General features: G+C 35.7%; 1 protein-coding gene across 1 annotated transcript in view; it reads right to left on the reverse strand.

The window, feature by feature from the left end:
- Positions 1-324: 324 nt before the first annotated feature.
- The window catches only part of RTF1 (RTF1 homolog, Paf1/RNA polymerase II complex component), a 30,794-nt gene continuing 3,436 nt past the window's right edge, over positions 325-27,682 (reverse strand). The window contains exons 2-18 of the mRNA XM_058162055.1: positions 19,756-19,866; positions 18,449-18,596; positions 15,997-16,198; positions 14,076-14,196; positions 11,897-12,008; positions 9,897-10,032; positions 9,325-9,502; positions 8,114-8,196; positions 7,679-7,766; positions 7,472-7,579; positions 5,655-5,732; positions 4,693-4,814; positions 4,378-4,435; positions 3,015-3,092; positions 2,130-2,225; positions 1,737-1,848; positions 325-1,148 (exon numbers count right to left, since the gene is read on the reverse strand). Of these exons, the coding sequence (XP_058018038.1) occupies positions 1,042-1,148; positions 1,737-1,848; positions 2,130-2,225; positions 3,015-3,092; positions 4,378-4,435; positions 4,693-4,814; positions 5,655-5,732; positions 7,472-7,579; positions 7,679-7,766; positions 8,114-8,196; positions 9,325-9,502; positions 9,897-10,032; positions 11,897-12,008; positions 14,076-14,196; positions 15,997-16,198; positions 18,449-18,596; positions 19,756-19,866 (1,938 nt within the window). The 3' untranslated portion in view covers positions 325-1,041. The remainder of the gene's footprint in view (positions 1,149-1,736; positions 1,849-2,129; positions 2,226-3,014; positions 3,093-4,377; positions 4,436-4,692; positions 4,815-5,654; positions 5,733-7,471; positions 7,580-7,678; positions 7,767-8,113; positions 8,197-9,324; positions 9,503-9,896; positions 10,033-11,896; positions 12,009-14,075; positions 14,197-15,996; positions 16,199-18,448; positions 18,597-19,755; positions 19,867-27,682) is intronic.

The raw sequence follows: 27,682 nt of genomic DNA on the forward strand, positions 1-27,682 counted from the left end.
CTACCATATTCTTCCCATTCAGCATTTTCCCCAAAAAGTATGCAAACAAAAAGATATCTAGCCTAGCCTAGAAAAGATGAGGCTGAGCAGCAAAGGGGATGACCACACATATTTCCATTTCGGGGAGGGGGAAGGGAAATGGAAGAGAAGATCCAAGTAGCAGCCAGAGAAGACATAGCATCCTACCTTCCTATAACAGGTTATTCAACAGTATATATATTACTGTATTATAAAACCAGATATGGGAGGGAGAGACGGGAGGCATTTTTATAAAAAGAAAACAGAGAAGTGTGAACTTGCACAGCTATTGTTAGCCAGGCCCTTTTTGTTTGTTTGTTGTTTTTTTTAAAAAAATCACATTTACTAAATTGCCCCTGCTGTGTCAGATGCTCAAATGTAGCTGGTAGAAATTCCAGACATCTTTAAAGAACTGTGACAAATACAAATTTACTGCAGGTTAAAAATGATAAAAAAACATCTGGAAAAAAGTTCACACAGCCCACCCCACCCCCACAAAAATGTACACTTTCACCCGAAACCTGTTTGTAAATATGTCCCTCTCCAAAGCTAGGAGCAAAGGGAAAGAAGAAGAGAGAAAAGTGCAGGTGACCTTCACAAGAGGTCTTGTGCCACTCGCGGGTAAATTCTCCTTGCCTGGGATGGTGGAAAAGCAAAGTGCTAACACTGCTCGGCCACCAACAGATTCCTGCAGAAATCCAGATTTCAAGTTAACACTGAATACAGACAGCCAATTCCAAACAGCTGTACTTCCAAAAGGAAAAAAAATTCCTTCCCCTCCCTAAAAATAGCATGGATCCATATCTGTGTATCGCAGGAGGAAAGAGCAATAAGGGAAGTCTATACAGCAAAAAGTCAGTGATTTATATTACAGATGGCTGGCAATTTTAAAGAGTCTCTTCCTAGCTCTGTAGCTGCTGCTCCAACCCAAAAGGGTCAACTGAAGTAGAAGGGAAGAAAATAAAGGGGTGTAGAGAAGATCATGTAGCATGCAGGATCAGAAGCAGCAGAGAATAGGAATGCTCAGATCAGCCCCCGCCTTTTCTTGTAGTCCTCTAGGTTCAGTGATCGCCGAGGGGCACCATCTTTTGCAGGGGGAGCCTTAGAGGTGATGGCCAGTGTTTTGGACTCTGTGGGAAGACAAAGTGCACACAAACAAATAACTCAACTGGGGGAAGAAAGCTGCTGAGTAACAGGCAGCTAAGCCAAAATAATTTTCTTTAGAGCAGGGTTCCCAACCCCTGGTCCATGGACCGGCACCAGCCCGTAGCATGCCAGAAACCTGGTCCGCACAAGCAAAGCTCCATCTGTGGGATGCAAGCCGTATACTAAATCACACCCCCACCAGTCCACAGAAAAAACTCTCTCCACGGAACTGGTCCCTGGTACCCAAAAGTACGCTTGGGGGCTGCTGCTTTAGAGAACAGACTTTCCTATCGTAATACCCCTTGATATGTTGGATTATAATTCCCAGACTTCCCATCCTTCAGTTCTTCATTATAATTATTAATTTAGTGTGAAATAGGCAGCATATAAGTTTGGTAAATAAATAAATAAATAAATAAAATACATAAAACTGCTAATCGTATTAGCAGATGGTGGTTGCTTACCCACATTAGGTTTTTGCTCAAATACTACACTTTTGTGAGAGCTGTCAGCAAAATTTCCCCTTTTTCTCTCAGTTTGCTTTTCATCCCTTCAAAAGCAGCAGCACCTACCTGAACTAGGAACCTGAAGGTCAATTTTCACATCAAAATCGTGCACTTTGAAAAGATCCTCTGAGAGATCACTGGCTGATTTTGAATTCATATCTTTGTCTTTACCCTGGCTCTATAAGAGAAATACGTTTTTAATATTGTTAAAATATGATTTTAATAAGTTTTTAGTATTTTAGTAAGTTTTTTATATTGTTAAAATAATATTAAAAGACTTGTGGGCTAAGATCAAAACTGCTGTTACTTTATATCTTGGCTCAGGAATTCTGGGAGTTGAAGTCCACAAGTCATAAAATGGCCATAGTTTCCCACCTCTGCCTTATATGACTGGAATTCTACAGAATTAAATTTGTTTAAAACTACAGGACAGGACATAATGAACACTTGAGGACTTGCCTTGGTCATGTCCTTTGGAGCCTCAGGTAACACACCAGATCCATATTTTGCATTTAGTCGAGCAATGATAGCAGCCTGTACAGCAGGATCCCTAGACTGTGGAAAAGATTTATTATTGGTTGGACTACTATTTCCCTTTACAATGTTATCCTCATTTGGTGTATTCAATAACTATATATAATTAAAACAGAATGTACTGTCTTTTCAAATACAATTAATTTTCAGTAATTTTCAAAATGTTGCCCTAATCTTAAAATAGGTATTTGTATATTAATATAATCTCTATCACTTTACTGTCACTTAGAAAGATGGTAAAAACAGAGTTCTTCCTCGCACAGTGACACTAGTGAATGGGATTGAAGGGCATTGATTTTGATATTGTTTTTTTCTGCTTTTATAATTTAAGCCACTTAGAATCTGACGGGTAAGCAATATATAAATAATTGTATATACTGTGTCATAGTGGCACAGTCATTAGAATCCAGAATTGTAGGCTAAATCTGAATTCCCACTTTCAAAAGTTCAATCCTGACCAGCTCAAGTTGACTCAGCATTCCATCCTTCTGAAGTCAGTACAATGAGAACCCAGAGTGTTAGGGTTATATATACTGACTCTGTAAACCATTTGGAGAGAGCTGTAAAGCACTATGATGCGGTATATACGCCTAAGTGCTATTGCTATTACATGGAATTAAATTAATTCTGCTGAAAAATCTATGCTTTTTTGCATCTGATTATAGACCAAAGCATTATATTAATTTTAATTCATATTAGCTTATGCTTACTGTTACGTGTGGGATATTTGAATGGCGACTGATATCCAGCATCTCAGATATAAATTCCTAAATATATTCTTCACTGCACTCAACTTTGCATTTTACTTACATTTGAGACTATTGTAGGTTTACATTGCCGTCTAGTAAAAGGATCCATTTGCTGGTTTTTCATACTGTGGCTTTCAGCCTTCAAAAACATAAAGTACAAAGACACATTTTTTATGTTAAGCTTCCCTTTCTCGGCATTGCCTCAATAACATATAGAGATAGACTAGCTTTAGAATCAGGCAGCCTGCTTCATTCCAAATAAGCTCTTTCTTAGGTGGGGTTCTTAGCTTCATAAGGTGCCTCTGATAAGTCAATGCAGGAAAAAGAATCACTCAAGAAGCCTTTGGACTTTTTATCAAAGGTGAGCTATGGTTCCTGGTAATGAAAAAAATATCATCTCTGCCGGTTATTAGAGTTAACACTAACCTCTTGTATTTCTGATTCTTGACTCAAAGAATAGGCTCTAGGCATTCTGGATGTTAATTAGCATTTCTTAAATGATTGAAATGAAGCCAAAATACCGTAGAATCAAAGAATTCTGAGCGGAAGTAGCCCTACTTTTGTTCTGCAAATGTTGTGGAATATGCAGTGCCATAACAGATGGGACTGAGAGCATTTCTTAGCTCACACAGCTAGTTTGTAAATAGATTTTTGTGTCTATATATGGTTATCAAGCATAAAAAGTAGCTCTGCCTCCTACTCCTGCATCTTGAAGACAAGGCACTTTTTCAAATGCTTGCTCAAATTCTGTAGAAACTCACTTTTTTGCCCATCCCAATATTTATTTGTTGCATTACCATTGCTAATTCAATCTCCTAGTTGAGATTCTGTGGAAGATCACTTTAGATCAGGGGTCTTCAACCTTTTCAACTTTAAGACGTGTGGACTTCAACTCCCAGAGTTGAACTCTAGGAGTTGAAGTCCACAAATCTTAAAGTTGACAAGGTTGGAGACCCCTGCTTTAGATCGAACCACTACTGGGACTTCAAAGTAATCCCCCATCGTTTACTAAATGTGACATTCAGAATTAGCAACCCTCTAATTTCAAGGTCTTTTTTTTCTTTAAAACAATGTTTCTCACCCCCAGCAACTCTAAATTATGTAGACTTCCCAAAATTCCCCAACCAGCATGCTGGGTTCATTATTCACAAAAGCATATTTTGCTATCCCAACTTTATAAATGGACCAGGAAGTTTTTTTTCTTTTGTCTTTTTTTCTAATACAAATAGTGTTATCGTTTTCTGCCATCAAAAGTGAGTACTTTTTAATCAGCTCATGGCTTAAAATATTAGTACGGCAGTTTAGAAAATCATATACAACTGAACAAAGCAGTGGTTTCCCCAAATGTATTTGTTAAATTCAGAAAGCCGCTTTTTCAATAAAAATGCATTTTGTTTTTCGTTTGCTCCATGAACATTACTTACCACTAAAGCTTTTTCAGATTCCACAATATTCCATTCTCTATTTCTCTGGTTGATATAACTGAGAAAAGAAAGATATTTTAATGATTAACTTTCTCAATCTGCTGTCATAAAGTATCTTCTTCTAGAAGTCATATCCTAAAATGTATTCCTGCTTTCAATAATTGCAAGGAAGCATCATTTCTAAAAATGTAACAAATTTCTTATTAAAAACCATTAGCATGATTTCTCTGAAATAATATCACCATCAACCCTGCCCTAAATTAAGAAGGGGATCTACTGATGTACTTTTCTTTCCAAATTTTGTTAGATACCAACCTGATGGCTGAAATGTTTTTTGTTCTCTGACGATCTAAGGCTTCTGCTCTTTCTTCTAACTCATTAAGCTGGTCTTGAATTTGTTTTGCTCTGTCTTGATCTCCCAGGTCTTCTGCCATGGCCTTTAACAAAGAATTATTTATTAGTATTGCACTCTCTCCATCGTACCAGCAGTAATGGTGACAACTGATTAAAAGGTATAAACATGTTTTATTATGTCAAGTAGTTCTTGATATAAGATATGTTTCAATAAACAAATTCCTTGACTAGGTTATATCTAGGAATCAGGTTATACCTAAATTAGACCCATAAGAATGTAACTGAAATATTTTTGCATGTTGTATCTCTTAATAGTAATAATTTTAGTTATTCTCTCACAATGTAAGTTGTAATATGCCACCTATTGGCAGTGATGAAGACATATGATGATTTACACATAGTCCTCAACTTAAGACACAATTGGGACCAGAATTTTGGCCCCTAAGCAACGTGGTTGTTAAGGACGTCATCATGTGACTGAACCCAATTTCATGACCATTTTTACTGCTGTCATTAAACGAATCACAGGAATTGTTAAGTGAATCACGGTCATTAATCAACTGGCTTTCCCAAGGAAAGAATTATGCCCTCTTTTTCCATCTTTCATTGCATCCCCCGCCTTCACTGTTAGCATCATAGACACCTGTTGTTGCCAAGGAAACTCCCAGTCTTTTTTTTGTTTGTTTGTTTTTTACTCCTACCCCAAACATGTCTACAATTCTGTTTGGTCTGACACAGGAACAAAACAATCCAGTTTCATTCTAAACCCAGAGCAAAGCATCTAAAATATGCATTTTGGTTTATGTATGAACCAGCTGAAAACAGCTGCTCCATGCACAGCACTGTTTTAGGTACAAGGCAATTTTCTCTCAAGAAGCCCAAGAATTTACTGAAAATCTAGCACTTTAAGCAATACTATTTACCTTTTCTTTTAGTAGCTGAGTTTTCTTCATGGCATAGTTTGGTGGTGCTTTTCGGAATCTCTCCTTCTCCTTTACTATCTAAAAATGGAAAATGAGAAACTCAATATTATATTTAACGCAAATTTCTTGATGGTTGGCCAACAATCTCTGCAAATAACCCTTGTGGCAGTTTTTATTTTATTAAACTCTTTATAAGACACATTATACTGCTAATTGTATGTCCTTCTTAACCCTATATATCTTATCTATATTTATGTAGTACAATAATACCGTTTCCCCGAAAATAAGCCGTAGCATGGTTTTTTTACACGTGCACCTAATATAAGCCCTACCCCACAAAATAAGCCGTACTTAAGAGCCTGCACATCCAACTGGAAACCCATTCTGTCTGGTTGCTTGCGGTGCTGTGTCCACAAGGTGAGGCAGGGGGAGGAGCCACCCCAAGCACCCCACACCAGCTTACCTTGGGGCCCTCATTGCCAGGCCATCAACACCCTGACACCTGCCTCGTGGCGGCAGCACTGGCAGCAATGTGGAGCAGGAGTCCACATGGCCGCTGGCCCATTTCTTCTGCTTGGTTGCAGCTGCAAAGGAGCAGGAGGCCGAGTGATGTGTTGGTGCTGCCACCACAACACGTCAGGTGTCGGGGCACAGGTGGCTTGGCTGCGGGGGCGCTGGGGTAAGCCAGTGCAGGGTGCGGGAAACAGCTCCACCACCACCCCGCCTCATGGCAGTAGCACTGGCGCACCACGCACCCTTCTACGCTGCCATGAGCAAGCAGAAGAAGTGGGCCTCCTGTACATGGGGGAAAAAATAATACACCCTCTGAATTTATTTTGGACCCCCCCCCAAAAAATAAGACCCGATCTTATTCTTGGGGAAATACGGTAATAAAAATACTTTAGAACATAATCCGTTATGTTGTATAGTGGCTACAAGTCTACTGATAGACAAAAAACTATTAAGAGTAAGCTCTGCTTAGGAATAATGGAAAAATTTATTCTTCAATGGTTATACTAATTAGCATAATATATATGCTAACATATGCACTTTTGTGTGAAGTGTCTCATAGCTACAAAAAAGTAAAAATGTGTATTTTGGGAAATCAACATGAACATTTTACAAATTTATTTCTTAAAAAAAATCATAAATGAGCTGGAACAAACTAAATATCAGAATAAGATCATTGAAAACTATTTGGGATTTGACAGAGTTTGATAATCCTGACTATAGAATATATTTAATAAAGCTATTTTAAAATTGGAAATTAACTTGTCCAGAGATTATTTTTCCAGAGTTGATCGCACAAATATCTCTTACTACTTTAAATTTCTTGTCTATTTTGTGTGTGTGCCTTTGAGTCAGATGCCTTGACCCTGGTGACTGCCTGACGAAATCCCTGAAGTTTTCTGGGCTTTTTTCAAAAGTGGTTTGCTTCCTAAGGCCAAGAGTGTGTGACTGGCCCAAGGTCATCCCGTTGGCTTTGTGCCTAAGATGGAAAAAGAATTCATGATCTCCCAGTTTCTAGCCTGATGTCTTAATCAATACATCAAAAAGTCTCTAAATACAGAATCTTTTTTTATAGTGATGCTCAATTCTGAAAGGAAAAGTAACGTCCGGAAAAAAACAGCTGAGTTTGATCTAATCAAAGGTACCAACTGTATCTTTCATAACATATAAATATGGCTTTCAAAATCACATTATTTTTATAGAACCAAAATATGGCACCGGAGAATGTCTCTTTTATAACCTCACCTACCTTTACATTATGGACCAAATGAATGGTTCCAGCTCAAAAGTACATTTTCTTCATTTACCTCCTCAATGTCCTGGTCATTGAATTTATAGTTGAGGGCTTCTTTGATGGACACTTCTTTCTTGTTTATTTCGTCAAGGGTGGGTAACTGCATCCCAGCAGAAAACATCTAATTGAAACAAAAGGGGGGGAAAAAAGATGTCATTGAATTTTATTCACTGCGCAGCCCTAATTTCTTGATAAAGCAATTGAAGAAGTAGAAACTTACGGCTTCCTTCCACTTCATGAATTCATTCTCTGTGAATTCCTGATTGGAGACAAACTCTAAGCGGAACACACGTTGATCATTACCATGTCTTTGAAAAGAAAAAAAGATTAACTGTAGCTTTATTTATCACCCAAATTTTGGAGGAAGGAAGAGTGATCAAAACACTCTTGGACTGATTACTTTTTATTAGTATTAAATCAGTTCAGTTCTACTTTATTACAAAAAAAATGTTCTAAATGCACTTTTACTGCTGAAAGTAAACTATTGGTCCCAACAGGACAGACATTCTTTACTCCAATATTTGTTGGATTTTTCATTACCCTAGAACTTATCCTAAGATGAAGTGTATCAATTTTCTCTTGATTCAGGATAATTACACACTTTTTATACAAGGATACCACACCCTCAAGATGATAAGACTTTCAAATATCTCACCTTAACTGCAGCCCTTTGTTTGTCCTGGTAGCTCCAAGCTGATATACTTTTGCTGTCTCTACAACACCAGTTATTTCTGCCACCTAAACAAATGGCAATAAAACAAAACAAATGACTTTTAATATATACATACATTTTCTCAGCAAAGCAGAAAAATCAAAGCAAATCTAGTGAGAAGTGATAATAGAAGGAGCTGAAGTAAAATGTAAAGCATATTAGCTAATTTGCAATAATATTCTTAGTTTATCATACACTTGAGACAGGATTACATAAGAACTTCATTTAATTTATTATCTGATAGGAACTTACAATTTCTTCATGAATGGGACAGAAAAAAATTTAAGATTAAAAAAAGGTTAAGCAAAGCTCAACAAATGTGTATATTCTTCATCTGAAACAATACACAACATTCCATATTAAATACTTAAAAGATGGTTTGCAAATGGAATGACTCCTTCCAGCGGTGGAAGACCAGTATCTGGCAGAATGACTATGCTTATAGTCTTTTTTATTCATTCCTCCATTCTTGTTTTAATTACTTCTTTTAAAAAGCTAATTTGGAGAACTGGTGTTCTCCAAAGGAACAGATTTGATATAAATTATTTCTAGGGGGAGAAGCTGTAAAGGTTTCTTTCCTTACCTTCCATTTTTGAGGATTTAGTCTGGACCTATCCTTATTTTTTTAAATTGAGTTTGACTGCTCAAAAATATTTTAATTATTCAACAAAATTATCTATCTATCTATCTATCTATCTATCTATCTATCTATCTATCTATCTATCTATCTATCTATCTATCTATCTATCTATCTATCTATCTAATCTCCCTCCCTCCCTCCATGCATCCCAAATATACCAGTACGATAAATAAAGGAAGATTCCCAACTTCTCTCTTTCCCTAAATTGGAAATGAAATGGTCACAAAGTAAACAAATGATTGAGAGAGAAACAGACAGACATTGCAAATATTATTGGTTGATGCTGTCCCATTTACTTAAAGTTCTCTCATGCAGCGATGTCAGTGTTACTCTCATTGTGGCATGTGTTGTTGTCTGGTAAGGAAATCTAGCCACAAGTGTGCACATTGGTTAGAAAATGAGCCGTACCATTAATTACCAGCTTTTGCATTGTATTTTGAAAAAGCACCATGAACAAAACTTGCTTTTCTTATGACCAACAAGAATAAGGGAAAATACTCAAGGGTAGGCTTACTCTGTAAACTGGTTTGCTGTTGTGGTTTCCTATTCCAATGCGCACAAAGCAACCAGTGACTGTTTTGGCAAAGAAAGGCATGTGACACCATCGCTCTAATTTGTGTCGGGATAATCGAACCCGATTCAGTTCTTCAGGTAGAGACACTGGTTGTGATTTAGGAGGAATTTCTTCTTTCCTGGTTTGATGGGAAAGCAAAAGCAACTGTAAGGAAATAATTCACATCTTAAAACAGTCTGAAATTACCACATTCATATACTAGAAAATAAAAATGACTAAATTCATAAAAGTGCAGGCATTTTAATTAAATATATTGATTTTTAAATTAGGGGCTCAGTGAGCAATCTCTAGAATGCTGTGAGCACTATCAGTTTTATTAAGTTATTTAACTAGATAAGGGATCCATCCATTCTATTATTTATTATATTTACAAATCAGTTTTGTTTAAACAATAATTAACCAAACTATGAAGACAGAAATCATTAAAGTAGTAATGTAAATTTCCAGATCTAAAGAAATACTAAACGTTCAGTTGTATCTGCTACATATCAAAGCAGATACTGAATACTTACTCTTCTTCTTCATCAGAAGATGAAGATCTGGATGAATGATCCGTTTTCTCACTAGATTTATCATCTTCTTCCTCTTCTTCATCATCTGAGTATACTTCACTTGTCTTTAATGGTTGCTTCTTTGCAAGTAACTCAGCTACAATGGAAAAAAAGCACATCTGGATGTATAAAGCTGTATCTGGCTTAAGTCTGGTCCAATGCAATCTGCTCACATTCTCAGGTCTTTAATGGAGCACTTTTATGAATTCTGCCATATATATCCAGCACTGACAGTAAATTTAATGAGACGATATAAGTGCTTGTAAATGAAGTTGGGCTACAGGTACAAATGGAGGATCTTGTTGATGTACCATCTGTCCTGCTGTTTTCCAGGACCTTTTATTGAGCTCCTATACCTTGTAGCATAAAGTAGGCATGTGTTAGATATCTTGGTTGTTTCAAAGCAAGTAAACATAATATTAAGATGGAAAATATTATTCTGAGTTGTCTGCTGTGGCCAGATTACTCCCTAGAACTGTCACCACCCAGAACATCTAGAAACTGAGAGGTCCAATTAAAACGGTCTGCCCCAGGCCCTTTTGGATCTGATGTGGATTTTTCCCTAAGCTGATATTTCATCGAGTGCCAAAATAAGCTATGGCATCTGGAAACAACAAGAGTACTTGATATGGTCACCGCCTAGTAACCTTTTTCTGTCTGCCAATCCCAGATTAGCTTTCTGGGAACTCTAAGAGATGAAGCAACACAAGCAATGCTTGGAGCATCCAAAGAGCACCACAATAAGTAAACTTGACTGAGCTCATGTTTGAGCCTACATAGAGAGAACAAAGTTGAAGAATCAATTTGTCGCCATTGTTATATCACTGGGTTGTTATAAAATGGCACAATTTAAAATTGCATGCCCCCTGTTTGGAAAAAATTAAGCTGCTGTGACTCATTCGCACATTTTTTCAAGAGTTGCTTAAATTTGAATCTAGAGAGATTGAGTAATGCTTTACAATATGATCTAAGATTCATCTTAATGTAATGGACTTCAATGAAGTGAGTATGGAATCTCTGATATTTGCTCTATCATTTATGGCTTGGATCCATGTCTCTTTTTTGGCTCCTCTGGGTAACTGTGAAAGGCCTGATTAGCTGCACTTTGGGGAACTGTCAACATTTTTCCAGGAAAGGAAGTCATACCAGATGCCAGTGGGACAGCCTCTTGTGAAGTGGCTTTCCTTGGACCTAGGTATCTTGGATGATAACTGCCACGGTCCCAAAATAATGGTTGAATCCTTAGAATCCCCTAAGGAAGACATTTATATGGACTTCTTCCATTCTAAATTCAGGCCTAGGCTTGGGACAGAAATGACATTTGTTGCTTGGGGGATGACAGTCAGGATCTGGATTGGGGAACATTCTCCCCTAGCTCTACCTGATCAAATATATTTCTATGCAATAGTTTTGGAACTATTTGAAATAACAAGACAGATCCAAAACAGCTCTTAGCTTTTTTAAAAAATACAAGGAAAATGAGTTTCACCGTGGGATAATTACGTTCACTGAAAAATAATTTAATTCAACTGTAAATATTACTGACCTGAGAAATCTACAATATATTTAGAAATATTAAAAAAAGTGATAGCTAATTTAGAAATCTGGAAAGGGAATTGACAAATTAATGGGAGATCAAAATACCAATAACAGGCAGTCATAATGGTCATTGCACTATGTCCAGGATGCTACGATGCCTTTGAATACCACTGCTGGAGAAGGACTTGCTGAAGGATATCTCAAAAGCATCTGGTGAGCCACCACGAGAAAGAGGATGATGGACCAGATTATGTTTATGCCTTCCGTCACAACTAGGAATATTCAAAACAGTCAAGGATGTCTTTCCATCTTATAAATGGTATATAAAGAGTTAGTAGGGAGCTCAGTGGAATCTACAGTGTATGGTTTATGTTCATCCTATCTTTTTTTTCTTTAACTAAACAATATATGGTTGAACTTACCTGTTCTGTTCTTTCTTTTCTCCCTTTCTGCTTTTAGTTCTTCCATAGCCTGGGATTTCTTATCCAATTTTTCATCCCGTTTTGACCGTCTCTCTTTATTATGTGACATTACCTATAGAAACATATAATTCCAACTATCTTAAAAGATATTTGGTTAGATTTTACCAAGAGATGAGTCTTTGCAGTAGTATTTTGCCTGAGGTTTACTCTTTTATTTTAGTATTTTTAAGCAAAAATCTTTATTATTTTTCCATACTTCTGTCAATTTGTTTCATTCAAGCTCATAATTCTTATGCTGTTTAATTATCTTTTGATTTTATTTCTCTGTATAGTATTAGCAATTTTATTGCAGTTTAAAATGCAGGTTATTTGAAGAACAGGAAATAAAATATATTTTTACTGTTGGTGGAAAGGGAGTTTATTTTAATTTTATTAATTAGTTTAATAAATATCCTGCTTTTCCTCCAGGAATTCAAAGTGACATATAATTTTTCTTAAAAAATAAAATAACATTTCTAAAAAAATATCCTTAGTAGTTATATCATTAGTATAAACTACACAGCAAAGTATTGCTATAAACTGTACTATATAACTAAAAAAATTAAACCTAATCTGCTATGCAAAAAGTTATATAATTGTTGAAATCCACCGTGAATTTGCATGAATTAGTGTCAGGCTAATTCACTAAATAAGCAAATAAACTTAAGTTTTTAAAAAATAATTACACAATATACATTCAGATAAATAGTTAAAAATGTTCAATTCAATAATTTTGATGCATAGATTTTTAAAAAAAGAATATAAATAATCAAAAGGAAAACCAGGTTTTCAGCAACTGTTCCAGTCAAATGTAACCATAAAACTAAGAGAACTTAGAAAGGGGAAGGGCATGTTAAAAATAAAAGAGGCAATTACAATTAATGTTTTTTTTAAAAAAAGAAACTAAAAAGAAAAATGATTAAGACAACTAATATTGGCATTATCTCAAGCAGGGGAAAATTAATCCTTTGTGACAAACTAATCAGACATTCTGAAGTTAAGCGTAGATGAACAGTCTTATTGATATAACTCTTTAAACAACTTAAGATTTTATCCACCCTCTTCAAACATTATATTGTTAAATAAATGTTTCTTTGTTTATTTTTCAACCTAATCTGTGTGTAAACATTCTAATATCATGCTTTGATTATCTGGAATATATTGGTCACCAAGATATGTAGATTTTCCAGTTGTTGGCATATTTCATTTTGTTCGCCCCACTTGAACCAAACCTTCCAAAACCCACAATATCCTTGCCAGTTCATGTATTCCTTTTAGCACGCAATCTACCACAACCTAAACAAAACAGTCCATTCAAGTCCTGACTCCTACGAATAAGGAAGCAGCAGCTACTAAGACGATTGCTGGACTAGGTGGCAGCCACAGGATGCACATCAGCTCTTCTGAAGCACCATCACCCACCCCTCACCAGCATTCACCTGATCCCAGTCCTCCATTCAAACAGGACTCCTACACCTAGAGTTGCAGCCACAGCCACTGCAATGCAGAAAACAGGCCAACTACCATCTTTTTCCAAGAGTAGACCACAAAATGGAAGATGGCAAACAGGCTGTGGCCCGCTGCACATTCAGAGGCAGGCCAAATACCACCAGACAGCTTCAGCAAAAACAACTAAACCACAGCCCCACCTGCCACGCCACTTCACACTATTAAGGGCTCCTAATGCCAAGATGCTGCTGTCTGCAGCCAGTTTGCCAATCCCGAAGCTTGGATAGGTCCAGGCAGGGCTGCTGCAGTTCCTTAGCCATGCATTACTGCTACCACTTCTCACAATTGAGTGGATTTTAATACTGTATTATTTTTCAACATAGGCTGGCAAATAATTTTATGCCAGCTTTCGTTCATGTAACATTGGATATAATTCATTATGAAACATTTGCATTTGCTTTTGCTGCAACAGGCAAAGCAGTTATATTATCACAATTAGTTTTATCAAAGATTGCGGTACAAATAAGAGACACTATATAAATACTATATTATATTAAAATACTTGATTACAGCATTAGGGACTAAATATTTATCCAGTGTAGTTAGATGAATGGTAATTTAAGCAATCTTACAAATATGTTTAAAGTAGTGTCAATGTTTTAAAATAAAGTGTTATTTGTATGTTTCTTACCTGGGATTCCTGGATCTGTGTGAGCTTTTTCTTTTCCTGTTCTTCTTCCTGCTTTTTCCTTTTCTTTTTTTCTTTCTTTTCTTTCTTTTTTGCCGTCTTTAATTTTTTCTTTATTTCAAACCTGGGTTCAATCAAAGGAAAAAATACATAGGAGTCTCCAACTAATTCAGGAAGGAGCAAACTGGTAAACTGAATTCAAACTTAATGTAAGATATTTTTTATTTTTTTAAAGGCATGATTAAATCTTTTGTAACAGCAAGTGTTATACCACTGCGAGATGGGTTGCATACAAATTTAATCAGTAAATAAATAACAGTTGCAGGAAATGAGATTTTTTTCCAATTTAAACTATGCAAATTACTGGCACTATTAAGTACTTAATTGCTTAATTCCAAAGTAGAAACTAATATGTAGAATTAAGAGATATAATGCTTTTTTAAAGAAGGAAAATAACTTTTGTCATAAATAATGTTCATATATTTTATTTATTTAAGTTTATTTATAACTCTATAGCAACTCTGGGCAGTGTATAGTAAAAACATTTGAAAAATAAAACTCCCCAAAGAAAAGCAATGTTTAAAAGAGAAACATACAGGACCTGCCACCCACTTTAGCTCAAGGCCTGGGGAAACAGCCACATTTTAAAAGCTCTTTTGAACAGGTAGGTGTCATATGTATGTTGAAACAGTCAGACGTAGAGCTGTGGAGAATCTGCCCACTCTTCCTCACTAGCAAATGTAATGGCAAGAAATCAGGCCAGCCTATTAGCTGTTTGGAATAGACTGGATTTTTAGTTTCCTGCTGATAATGACAGTTGGATCCTAGTAATTTGCTGTGAGTTGTTGCATGTACAACATGTAGTTCTTACGACAAACAAATGTAGATTTGTAAATGCTTTTACATTTGGAGGTTTAGCCAGGTTTTTTTCCCGAGAGACAGTCAAAGTTATGTTTATGTGAAGATATGCTATATATATTTTGCCTGAACTGAGTTGCATTATTATTTCTATAACATTTATTAACCTCTCAATTGTTACTAGTGTTGTGCAAAATGAGTACCCACTATATAAAGTGTTTTGAGTATGAAGATGGCCAGGAACAGATCAGGCAGGATTGAGAAGTGCTTTTGTTTGTGCACAGCCCTGGAAAATATATGTTCCAACAAAGGTGCTCCAAGCTGGGATACTGGAGGAAAGGGTAGCAGCATCCAGCAGCAGAGAGAAAGGAGGCACACAACAGCACAGAATTCAGAGGAGTGTGAGGTAGTGATGGGGGGAAGACAAGGTGGGTCACACAGGTTGATCAGACCTGTGAATTCAATTGTGAATGGTGACTAAGGGAAAGCAAAAGGAAGATGGATACTAGGAGAATTATTAGGTGAGCTAGAACACAACCATTAAGAGGAGCAGGGGGAAAGGGACTACATACACCAGCCTTTCCCTCCTTTATACTCATCCATATTTGCTTCAGCTGAAACCTCATCCACTTTGGATGGAACATGACTCACCTAGAATGGTGTGACCGAATGTCAGAGCAATAACATTTTAGTCCATGCATGGAGCAAAACCACATTTCTCATTTTATCCAACCCTCTGATTATACCCCATTATTTCTGTCATGATCAAGTAATAGTGTTGCCTTTGTGGGGGGAGACTTAAACATGGATCAATAAAAGTGAAACGAACAAGGTAACGTCTTATACTTTAATGATAATTATTTATGCATCTGCATTCCTTCTATGGCTTTGCTTGTTTTTCACAGACAAAACCAAACACTAACCAGAAACCAATTTGCTGACATTTTGTCAGAAACCTGGAAAATGATATAAAGTAAAAGGAAAGAAAACATTTACCTTAAAAAGTCCAAAATGAAAAGAATGTTGCATAAATACAGTAATATGAAATGGCTGGAGAAAAATTCACCTTTTCTTCAAAACTTCTCTCTTCTCTATTCGATTAAACAATTCCTGTTCTCTTTCTTTTTCTGTCATCTGTTCTAGGCGAGCTCTATCTTCTTCATCACCCATAAAATCCTCCCCGTAGCCATCAGTAAACTCATCTTCAGAGGAAGTTTCAGAGTCTGAGCTACTGCAAGAGCCATTAGTTTCAGAGTCAGATACTTCTCCTGAAAAAACAAACAAACCAGAGAGAATCATGTACTGGAAGGCATTCAAGGAACTCATAATTATGAAAGGCTCATAATAATTTCTTCTTACTCATGCATCTCCATTCTGCCTCTGCATACCCAGTTACATTTGGATTCTAAGCTTTTCAGGCAAATGCCTACCATTTAAGCTATTTTAGAAAACAATACATAAAATAATAAAAATAGAATGCCTCCTATGCTTGTGAGGAAGTCAGCATGTATCGCTGACAAACCTTGAAACTGTTAAAGAGAATACACTTAATACATCCTTGTTAATTATTGCTGAACTGTGATTACTTGGATTAACTGGATGCCTATGGAGATCCTCGGTCCTCTAGGTCATGGTTGACCCAAAGGTGCTTTTTCAAGAGGCAACTGAACTTTGTTGTTTTTCTTTGAAGACATTTAGCTTCTCATCCAAGAAGCTTCTTCAGCTCTGACTGGACTGTAGGGTATGGCAGGATTTATACTCCTTGCAAACAGCTAGTCATTTGCATTCTTTTTGTAAGTCATTAAGGTCACCTGGAGGTTTATCTGTGTCATCAGGGTCACCTGAGTGGTGCAAATGGGTGTGGATCCTTCTTAGAACTGTTGAAAGGACTGTGTTGTAGATTGGAGATAGATGAGGTCCTATCCCTCCTCTCTGTTGAGGGAGGGCTGTTTAATTTTGACATAGATGGCCTTTGACCCATCTTTCAAACCAGAGGTCTTCTCTGTCCAAAATGTGGACTTTGCTGTCTTCAAAAGAGTGAGCTTTGTGTTTTAAATGCAGGTGGACCGCTGAATCAAGTCCTGATGGGTTTGTTCTCCTATGTTGTGCCATGTGTTTATGAAGTGGTTTTTTGTTTCCCCAATGTACAGATCTGCACATGGCTCACTGCACTGCACATATACCAACTGAGCAATGTGGTATAGGCAGAATAGACAGGACAGAGAGTATGAAGATATTCGATGAATAGGATTGGTATAAACTGAACTTACCTATATTTTCTTTTCTTTTATTAGCTCTTTAGCTAATAAATTCTGTACTTATTACAAATGTGCTTATCTTAAACTTAACAGTGATGTGTGTGTGTGTGTATCTTAATATTGGGTTTACTTAAGTAATATAAAAATAAAAAAATTACTTTGAAAGACATTACAGGTATGAAATGCAATATAGAAATTCCTATTTGCATGTAGCTATAGGAATATAGGTAACAGGACGAGGTCCAAGTTATAAAAAATATAGGTAAACATCGCTTAACTATTCTCTTGTTTAATAACCATTTGAAGTTACAACATTGTTTTATAACCAGCCCTCACATTTAAAACCATTGTAGCATCTCCATGGTCATGTGTTCATCATTTGGACACTTCACACTTAGCAGGCATTTACAACTGTTGCATCCCATGTTCATGCCATGGCCATTTGTAACTGTCATAGCCAACAAGCAGTCAGTGAAGAAACTGGCAATAAAATTGCAGATTTCATTTAATGACTGTGGATGATTCATTTAACAGCCTTGACAGAAATGAGGTTATCAACCCTATTGCATCACATTTCATTTAATGACCACATTGCTTAGAAATAGAGCTGTCAGTTCCAATTGTGGTTATTAAGCAAGAGCTTCCTATACGAACAGGAAATATTTAGAATTGACTTTGAAAATGAAACTAATTATCTTTTGAATAAAGACATAAAGCACTTTTCCTCTGTCTTCTTTATAGCCAAGTCTAAAAAGAGCTTGAAATGGACTTCTATTAACTTTTGGTGTATCAACCAGGCCCATGGTTAACAAATTAGCTACAGCTATAGTTTTCAAACTATGTTCTCTAGGAACCCAAGGGTTCTGTGGGAATCATCCAGGGGTACAACATGACATTTCTATTTACTCTGTATGAAATGTATTATTTTCAAATAATATGTATTACCTGAAACAATTTTTAATGGATTTTCACTGATTTTTCATACTGAGAAATTGGACAACTGAAATTTGAAGACTACTGAACTAGAGAAAAAAAAATCTAATCTCAAAAGAACATGACTTCTTACGATACCCTGAATCTCAAACCAACTTACAACACTTTAAACAAACTTATTTGAACCCAACTTGTACAGTTATGGCTCAGTAGACTGTACAAACCAAGAAAATTGGACTGAGTTACTGATGGGTAAATATGCTATGTAAATTCAGCCCATATATGAATTCTTCCCATCACTAATACGCTCATCCTTTTTTTTGTTACCTTCTTCTGGTGCTGAACTCTCTGGAGAGGTATCTTTATCAGAGCTGCCTGATGAAGCTGCTTTGTTCATCTGTTTCTTCATGGCTCCCTTCTTCTCTACTTTTGCAGCTTTTCCTTTCTTTTTGGTTTTAGTACCCCCTACTGTCCACTGTAGCATAAAAAGAAAGATGGGAGTTATGAGACAAGGCTGAAGTATCTTCAAAGATTTCATGAAATGAAATGGACAGAAGTTTGGATTTTAATGTAAATAAATAATGTAAATATATGTAAATTTACATATTTGTTTTCTGAGGTTTTCGCGGGTGTTTGTATGTAGGTCTTTGGTTATTCGGGTTTTCTCCCGCGTAAAATTGGAAGTGTCTTGGCGACGTTTCGACAAAGTCTCATTCGTCATCTTCAGGCTTCAGCCTGAAGATGACGAATAAGACTTCGTCGAAACGTCGCCAAGACACTTCCAATTTTACGCGGGAGAAAACCCGAATAACCAAAGACCTATTTACATATTTACATATATATTTATATGTAAATATATATTATGAACAAAATTTATTTTAATTTATTATTATTAAAATTTATATTATGAACAAAATTTAATTTGATGAGTTAAAAAATTACAGCTACAAAATAAAAACAATATTATATTATAACTATATACAAATAAAAAGCAGAATTAAGAGTTTTATTTTTTTAGAAAAGCAAATGAAGAACTGAACACGTATTTTATATACTGAAAAACAGCTTCATTTAGATACAACACTAAACCACTGTTTGCTACCGTTTATTACTATAAGAGCAAGAGCAATTGCCTCCCTGTAATTGGAAAACTCCACTTGAACCTCAAACTATTATCAATTTAGCATGTCATTCAAAATTTTAGCTACAGGTAACTACATAGTGAAAAGCCAATTTTATTAGTTGCAGTTTGCCAACAATATTGCACACTTCTCTTAAGCATTTTCCTTCAATAAATAAAATTCAGATGAAAATTATATTTACATTGGAGATGATAGGATTGAACTTCCTGATAAGTTAGATAATCAATCTTTGCATGTTGGAGTTTCCCTTTAAGATTTCTTTGTTTTAAGAGCAACCATTTTGAGAAACCATTATGAGATAATTTTTCCACAGGAATCAAGGGAATATTAGCTACTCCCCAGCTGATATACACTGTCACAAAGCCATGCAGTATCAAGTATATTTAGCCTTCACAAACGTGTTTCATATTTAATGTGAATAATCTCAGCAGCAGAACTGAATTAATTCATATTACTTTGTTTTATTAAATTTACAGTTAAACACAAACTAACCTCAATATCACTATCTGAAGTCTCAGAGTCTGAAGATGCTGTAGGCTTGCTAGCAGGTGCTTCCTTTTCTTCAGAATCACCACGTTTCCGCTTGGCCAATGACAGGAGTTCCTGGAAGAAAATACAGAGTTCCTTAAGCATGAACTCTCTCCAAAGTTGAAGAGAAAGAATTTCCACTCAAATACTCCACTCAAATCTCCCATCTGAATCCTAACAGAAAGTTAAAATAGGATGCTTAAAGGAATGCTTAAATGCTTTAAAATAATCTGTCATGCTAAGTAAGGTCTGCCATACAAACCAAAATGAAAAATGTACATAGGAAATGTCCTTCTTATTAAACTCCTACTCCTTCGAATTTCTTTCTGAATAAAGTTCTTGGGAGCCTGACTTTTCTTAGTTAATAGGAGGGATTCTTATTATCTGCAGTATTCTATTTTTATGTTTTGATTCTTATTAAGTAGGATTGCTCACCAGTTTCACACAATATTAGAACAAAGAAAGGCAGAACTGAAGAACTGAAGAAGTACTAACACTATGTCATATGTAGTTCCACAACTTGGTAGTAAAACCATTTTTCTTTTTAAAATCTGACTTCAAACGGTTATCAGTAAAGCGTTTTCAGACATTTAAAAATGCATTATAGCAATAGCACTTAGACTTATATAAAGTTCTTTAGTGCTTTACAGCATTCTCTAAATGGTTTACAGAGTCAGCATATTTCTGCCAAAAATCTGGATCCTCATTTTACCGATGTCAGAAGGATGGAAGGATGATTCAACCATGAGCTGGTCAGGATCAAACTCCTAGTTGTGGGCAGTTAGTCTGCAATACTGCATGCTTACCAGTGCACCATCGGGGTATTAACTGAGTATTTGGTATTGGTGAGTGATGTGGTGACTCAGTGGCTAAGATGCTGAGCTTGTTGATTGAAAGGTTGGCAGTTCAGTGATTCGAATCCTTAGTGCAGTGTAACGGAGTAACCTCCCGTTATTTGTCTCAACTTCTGCCAACCTAGCAGTATGAAAGCATGTAAAAAATGCAAGTAGAAAAATAGGGACCACCTTTGGTGGGAAGGTAACAGTCTTCCGTGCGCCTTTGGTGTTTAATCATGCCAGCCACATGACTACGGAGATGACTACGGACAGCACTGGCTCTTCAGCTTTGAAATGGAGATGAGCACCACCCTCTAGAGTCGGGAAAAACTAGCACATATGTACGAGATTTGGTATTGATATTATAATAACTAAAGATTAATTGAAATATTTGGCAAAACAAAGATCAAATTCCAAGATTACACAAGGAATGGGAATTCCCTTTTTTTAACCCATGCAATTCTTTAAAATACTTTGGAAAAGTCACTAAGCTTCTGGATAGGAGAGGGAGGCATATGCAGAAAGTTATAGTCATAGGAAAAAGTAAGTACACATTACTGAAATTCTTAACTTGTTAACACACTTTAACATATAAATATTTAATCTTCACTTCAGTAATATTGATAAAGGGAATGATAAAACAAATGTTATATCTTCATTTACATGAAGTCCATTGCCTAATTTAAATAAACATAAATGTTCACATTTGGAAAAAAATAAGTCCATCCCTATGTTTATCACTACCTCAAATAACTAAACTTAGAATCATGTGCCCCAGATCAGTGCAAATGATTGCAACATCATTAGAGAGAATATGGGAGAAAGGACATCTTAGCAAGTTCAGCCTGAGGTCAGAATGCAAATAGCTGAAAGAAGTCTGTAAGAACTCCAGAATTTCATTTTATAACTTGGAGATACCACACACACACACACACACACACACACACCCAATCATAGTGCCAAAGTGCATGAGACTACCATTAAAAAAAGCTGTACAGATTCAATCTGCAGAAGAAGTTCTGCCAGGAGGAAACTATGCTAGACAAATCAAACTTTACTCCAGCATGAGTAAAGTTCTTATGAACACTTAGGCAAAGACTAAGACTTCTGGAACATTGTGCTCTGGACAGACAAGGCAATGACAGAGCGATTTGGCCATAGTATCAGAAGGCATGTTTGGCAAAAATCAAAGATAATATTTTACTAGAAAAAGCTGACACCAATTGTAAAGTGTGGTGCTGGAAAATATGGTTTGGGGCTTTGGGGTACTTGAGATTGCTTTTCATTTTAAAACATCTTGCTCATAATTTAAAGTCTTTTAGGAGGTCTGAATTTATAAACATTTCACAATAAACTGAACTACATTAATTTGAGATGATTTAGAACCTGCATTCTTTGAATACGTTTATGGTACAATTCTTACTAAACCTTTTGTTACTGAAACACAAACATGGGGAAAAATCACTCAACTTTAAAATTCTGTTGAACAACAAACCACAGATGCAATAAGTGTGTTGAAAGAAAATAAAATCGTTTGAAGTGAAATGGCTTGTATATAGGTTCTGCTTTGCAGAAATAATGTATGATATTTAAACATCCATCACAAAACTATTAACCCACCCGTAATTGATAAATGCAAATTATTTAATGGAGTTCCTCTGACAGTAGGAAAAAAGAGTATTAAACATTTTTTTTCCTTTCTCTAACTGTTCTTCCAGGGTAAAGACATTTTTCAACTTGGAAGTTACAAATAGACTGGGACCAGATGAAGCTTAAAAAGTATTAGTCTTTTTATTATATATAAGATATGATTTTAAGAGAGATGGCTGCCTTTGGCTCAGGGTGGTGGTGGTGAGGAGTTCTGCACGGCACCTTCAATACACCCCTTCTGGTGTATTTTTCTCAATTTTATTTTCAGGGGTAATTATACTGCATTTCCCACAAATTTTTATTGTTTTTATTTTGACTGCATCTCCAACGATCCATCTGTTAAACTACTGAAGTTCGCAGATGACACAATAGTGATTGGTCTCATTCGAGACAATGACGATTCCACATATAGACGTGAGATCGAACGACTAGCCTTGTGGTGCGACCGTAACAATCTGGAACTGAACACACTCAAAACTGTAGAAATGGTGGTAGACTTTAGGAGAAACCCTTCCATACTTCCACCTCTCACAACACTTGACAACACACTATCAACAGTAGAAATCTTTAAATTTCTAGGTTCTATCATATCATGAGATCTAAAATGGACAGTTAACATCAAAAACATCATCAAAAAAGGACAACAAAGACTGTTCTTTCTGCGCCAACTCAGAAACCTCAAACTGCCCAAGGAGCTACTGATCCAGTTCTACAGAGGAATTATTGAGTCTGTCATTTGCACCTCTATAACTGTCTGGTTCGGTTCTGCAACCCAATAAGAAAGACACAGACTTCAGAGGATAATTAGAACTGCAGAAAAAATAATTGCTACCAATCTGCCTTCCATTGAAGACCTGTATACTGCACGAATCAAGAAGAGGGCTGTGAAAATATTTACAGATCCCTCACATCCTGGACATAAACTGTTTCAACTCCTACCATCAAAATGACGCTATAGAGCACTGCACACCAGAACAACTAGACACAAGAACAGTTTTTTCCCGAAGGCCATCACTCTGCTAAACAAATAATTCCCTCAACAATGTCAAACTATTTACTAAATCTGTACTACTATTAATCTTCTCATTGTTTTCATCACCAATCTCTTCCCACTTATGACTGTATGATTGAAACTTTTTGTTGCTATCATTAAGGGTTAAATTGCAACCTATGACCATCATTTGTGTTGTAAATGTTGTACCTTTGATGAAGGTATTTTTTTTCTTTTTCTTTTCTTTTATGTACACTGACAGCATATGCACCAAAACAAATTCCTTGTGTGTCCAATCACACTTGGCCAATAAAGAATTCTATTCTATTCTATTTTCCTTGACTATCTTTTTCATTATGGGGAGGGGGGGATTTGGGAGAAAAACTGTTGCCCTTAAATTACAGAAATCATTCTATTCTATTCTATTCTATTCTATTCTATTCTATTCTATTCTATTCTATTCTATTCTATTCTATTCTATTCTATTCTAATTTCTATTCTTCCTTAAGAGCTGTGGTGGCCCAGCCAGTGATTAAAATGCAGTACTGCAGGCTAACTCACTGGTCATTCCAGGAGTTAGATTCTGAGCAGCTCAAGGTTGATACATCCTTTCATCCTTCTAACAATTTGGGTAAAATAAGAATCCAGATTGTTGGGGGCAATATGCTGATTCTGTAAACTGCTTAGACAGGGCTGTAAAGCACTGTGAAATGATATATAAGTCTAAGTGTTTGCTGTCTATCCGTCCCAAAGTAATGTGATCACCTTTTAAGCTCTTCTGACAAACGAAGTCAATGCAGAAGCTAGATTCACTTAACAACAGAGTTCCTAACTTATCAACTACAGTGATTTGCTTAACAACTGAAGCAAGACAGGTCATAAAATGGGGCAAAATTCACTCAATAAATGTCTCACTTAACAACAGAAATTTTGGGCTCAATTGTGGTCTGAAGTTGAGGATTACCTGTATATAGTACCATAGTTGCACGGAATGATTAATGTTTTAATTTCCATTCTAAGAGAATTAGACAACTTGTCCTGAAAGTGTTGTTTTTGTTTTTTTTAACAGAAGCCCATGTTCTGTCATGTGACAAAGATCCTATTTAGAATATGGCTTATATAAATATTTATACTGGGGAAAACTCAAACTTTACTTAAGAGGGTCTCTCTTCATAGCCATTAACTGTCTTTTCTGATAAAAAGTATTATTCAGTTATGCTTTCTCCCCTACAAATGAATGCAATGTACCCCAAAATATTCAAAATGTATGACTTCAGGTGAGGATTTATGGCAAAGTAGATGTCCCTGAAAGAGTGGAGGTGGAATGGCAATAGATGTGGTGGCCAGATTTGTGGCCAGCACAGTCTTTTTCGGATAAAGGACAGATTGTGAGATTGTGAGTTGTGAGTAGACTGCAGAATTCAGGATTCTTGTGGTTGATTTGGGAATCAAGCAGTTGGGAGTTAAGGGAATGAAGCTCACAGCCATAATGTACCCTACAAAGACACAAGGTTCCCAGAGTCTCATTGCTTAATCATTTTTGGAAACTACTTAACCGCTTCTCAACTATTAAAAACCTTCAGCTCATCAAGCTTTATAACATTTACTGAGTTACCCCCAAATCTTAGAGAAAGAAATTTTAAACACAAATTTAAGGATCTTTTTAAACAGGGTTGTTTTTTAAAAATAAAGAGCTAAAAAATTAGAAAGTTGATTTCTGAAAGTTACGAATGGACTAAGGGTCCAGATGAATTTGAAATAAGATTCTGAAATTAACTGTAAGAATCTTTCCCATGAGAAAATGCTATTTTTTTTATTCTAAAAGAAAAATAAGATGGGACTTTGAAGACTGCCCACTAAAAGGAACCAGAAGAAATTAAAGACTACAATTAAAGGAGAAAAAATATTTAAATTCAAATTAGTATTACAAAATGGAGCAAAATACTTTAGTGTTGGATGTACACAACTATGAGTCCAAAATGTCTGTTGCTAAGCAAAACAGTTGTTCAATGAGTTTTGGCTCATTTTATGACCTATCTCATCACAGTTCTTAAGTGAATCTGACTTTCCCATTGACTCTGCTTGTCAAAAGGTTGCAAAAAGATTACCTGATCCTGGGATACTGCAATCATCATAAATATGAATCATTTGTCAAACGACCAAATTTTGATCAGATGATCATGGGGTTGCTGCAACAGTTGTAAGTGTGAAAATGGTCATAAGTCACTTTTTTCTTTGATGTTGTAACATTGAACGGTCACTAAGTGAACTGCTGTAAGTTGGGGACGACCTGTATTGAAGAATATTTGTGAACAATGGTCTCAGAAGTTAACTTTAAGAATATCAGCAATTATAAATAAATTGTTTGAAAGAGGATCAAGTTTTACCAAACAAGACCGACATTGATTTGAACATGCATTTAAAAATGACAAACTGGATGATGCCTTATATAATTAAAAAGGATATACATTACAAACAACAAACCAAAGTGTAAATTGGATAACATTTATATATTGGATTTACAAAAGAGAAAGGTTTTGTGAAAAGGACAAAGAAAAAAATGAAAATAAATCAAGTCCTAAGTCATTATTTGAAAAAGTTAAAGATCAAGACTGTTAAAGGTAAAAGGAAGAATATAAGGTTTATTTCATCAGGGTTAAAATAGACATGCTATCTCTGATAACCATTAGTGGACTTACTGACCAGGACCGAATGATGAGGCTTTAAATATTTGTTTACAAATAAGAGATGAGATATGGAAAGAAGAGATCATCTGTTGTATATTAAGTTACTAACATTGTTTTATATTTGTTGGAATGAAGAGGGAAGTCATTTCTTTACAGATTTCTTTTTCTTGTCATTCCCTTTCTTTTTTTCCTGCACTTTGTATTTTTTATTGCTTTGTTCTTTTTAGTTTGCATTAGTTTTTACTTTAATTGTAATGAAAAAATTAATTTTATTAAACAAAATTTTCCAATTAATTTTTATAATTTGCATGACTGACAGAATACTTAAGATTTTTTATTTGTATTCTTAAGCTGTAAAACCTAATATTAAGGTAAATTCAAAGTAACTCATCAAGAATAAACCAACCATTCCTACTTGTACAATTTTCTACATAACGTAGAATAATACCAAAATGATGCATATAGATCGAAACTGATTAGAGAAAATTGAATTGTATCCAGTAGTATCATTCTATGACAGAATAGGTTTTTCTTTCCCTCTCTTTGCTGGTGCACAGGTTTAGTTCAAAGGACTAGAAGATTCACTATAGACTATCTGAAGGATTTGTTTTCTGAGGTTTTCACGGGTATTTGTATGTAAGTCTTTGGTAATTCGGGTTTTCTCCCATGTAAAATTGGAAGTGTCTTGGCAACGTTTCGACGAAGTCTCATTCGTCATCTTCAGGTCTCAGCTTCGTGCTTCTGGAAGCAATGTGTGATCACAGCTGTTTCTTCCTTTTAACTGCTAGTGGGGGTTTGAACTGATTGGGTGGGAACTTGGCTGTGCTTTGATTGGATGGGGTTTTTTTTGTGCTCTGAAGGATATCTCAATAAATGAAGAGTAAAAAGAAGTGCCAACACATAGCAAGATGTAGGCTAGTCATTTTATGAAATGAATTACTTCCATTGAATTCAGCAAAATTGGTTTCAAGTATATATATTTAAAGAGAAATGTGTTAGTTTTGTTGATGTGCAAATACAGTATACATTTGGAAATCATCTATTGTTTTTCAGAGAATTATAACTTCCAAAGTAAAAGTAACTCATGTTGTAGTTTGGATTGAATAAGAATTAGCAGCATTGTAAGCTATGAACTGTTATCTTGTACAACACATAACTTTATCTTTATTTCTCTTCCATGAAAGATTGGATTAAGCATTACAAAAATGTAATAGTATTTCCCAAAATGACGCTTGCATTCAAATTGAAGATAGCACAGCATTAGCCATTATAAAAGCACTTACAAAGAAATATAATCAGAAGAAAAAGTAAGAAAAAAATACGGTGACAAGAGGAAAACATAATTTCAATTGTGAAAATGCATTCCTTAGAGTTGCTCAATACAGATTTAAAGCACATGAGCCCACCTAATATTCACCAGAAGTACAAATATTTTCTATTCTTCTTGAAAAGGAGTTGGAGCAGGCAGTAAATTTATATAGTAAAGCAATAGTGTCAGATACAAACACTTTCATGTATCTTGTTGTAGGGGAATATTTGTAACAACTGAATTAAAGTAGTGGCCCCACATACAAAATGAAAGCAATATATGATCTGAAACCATCTACTAATAGTTGTTTTAGATACTATCCTTCCCTGGCATTGTTTTGATAAGCCATATATCATCACCGGATGTTAATCTCGCAGCCCGTGGGCAGGATGCGTCATGCACTGGCCATGCCCATCTC

This window comes from Ahaetulla prasina, chromosome 1 (assembly GCF_028640845.1).
Source record: "Ahaetulla prasina isolate Xishuangbanna chromosome 1, ASM2864084v1, whole genome shotgun sequence".
Taxonomy (NCBI): domain Eukaryota; kingdom Metazoa; phylum Chordata; class Lepidosauria; order Squamata; family Colubridae; genus Ahaetulla; species Ahaetulla prasina.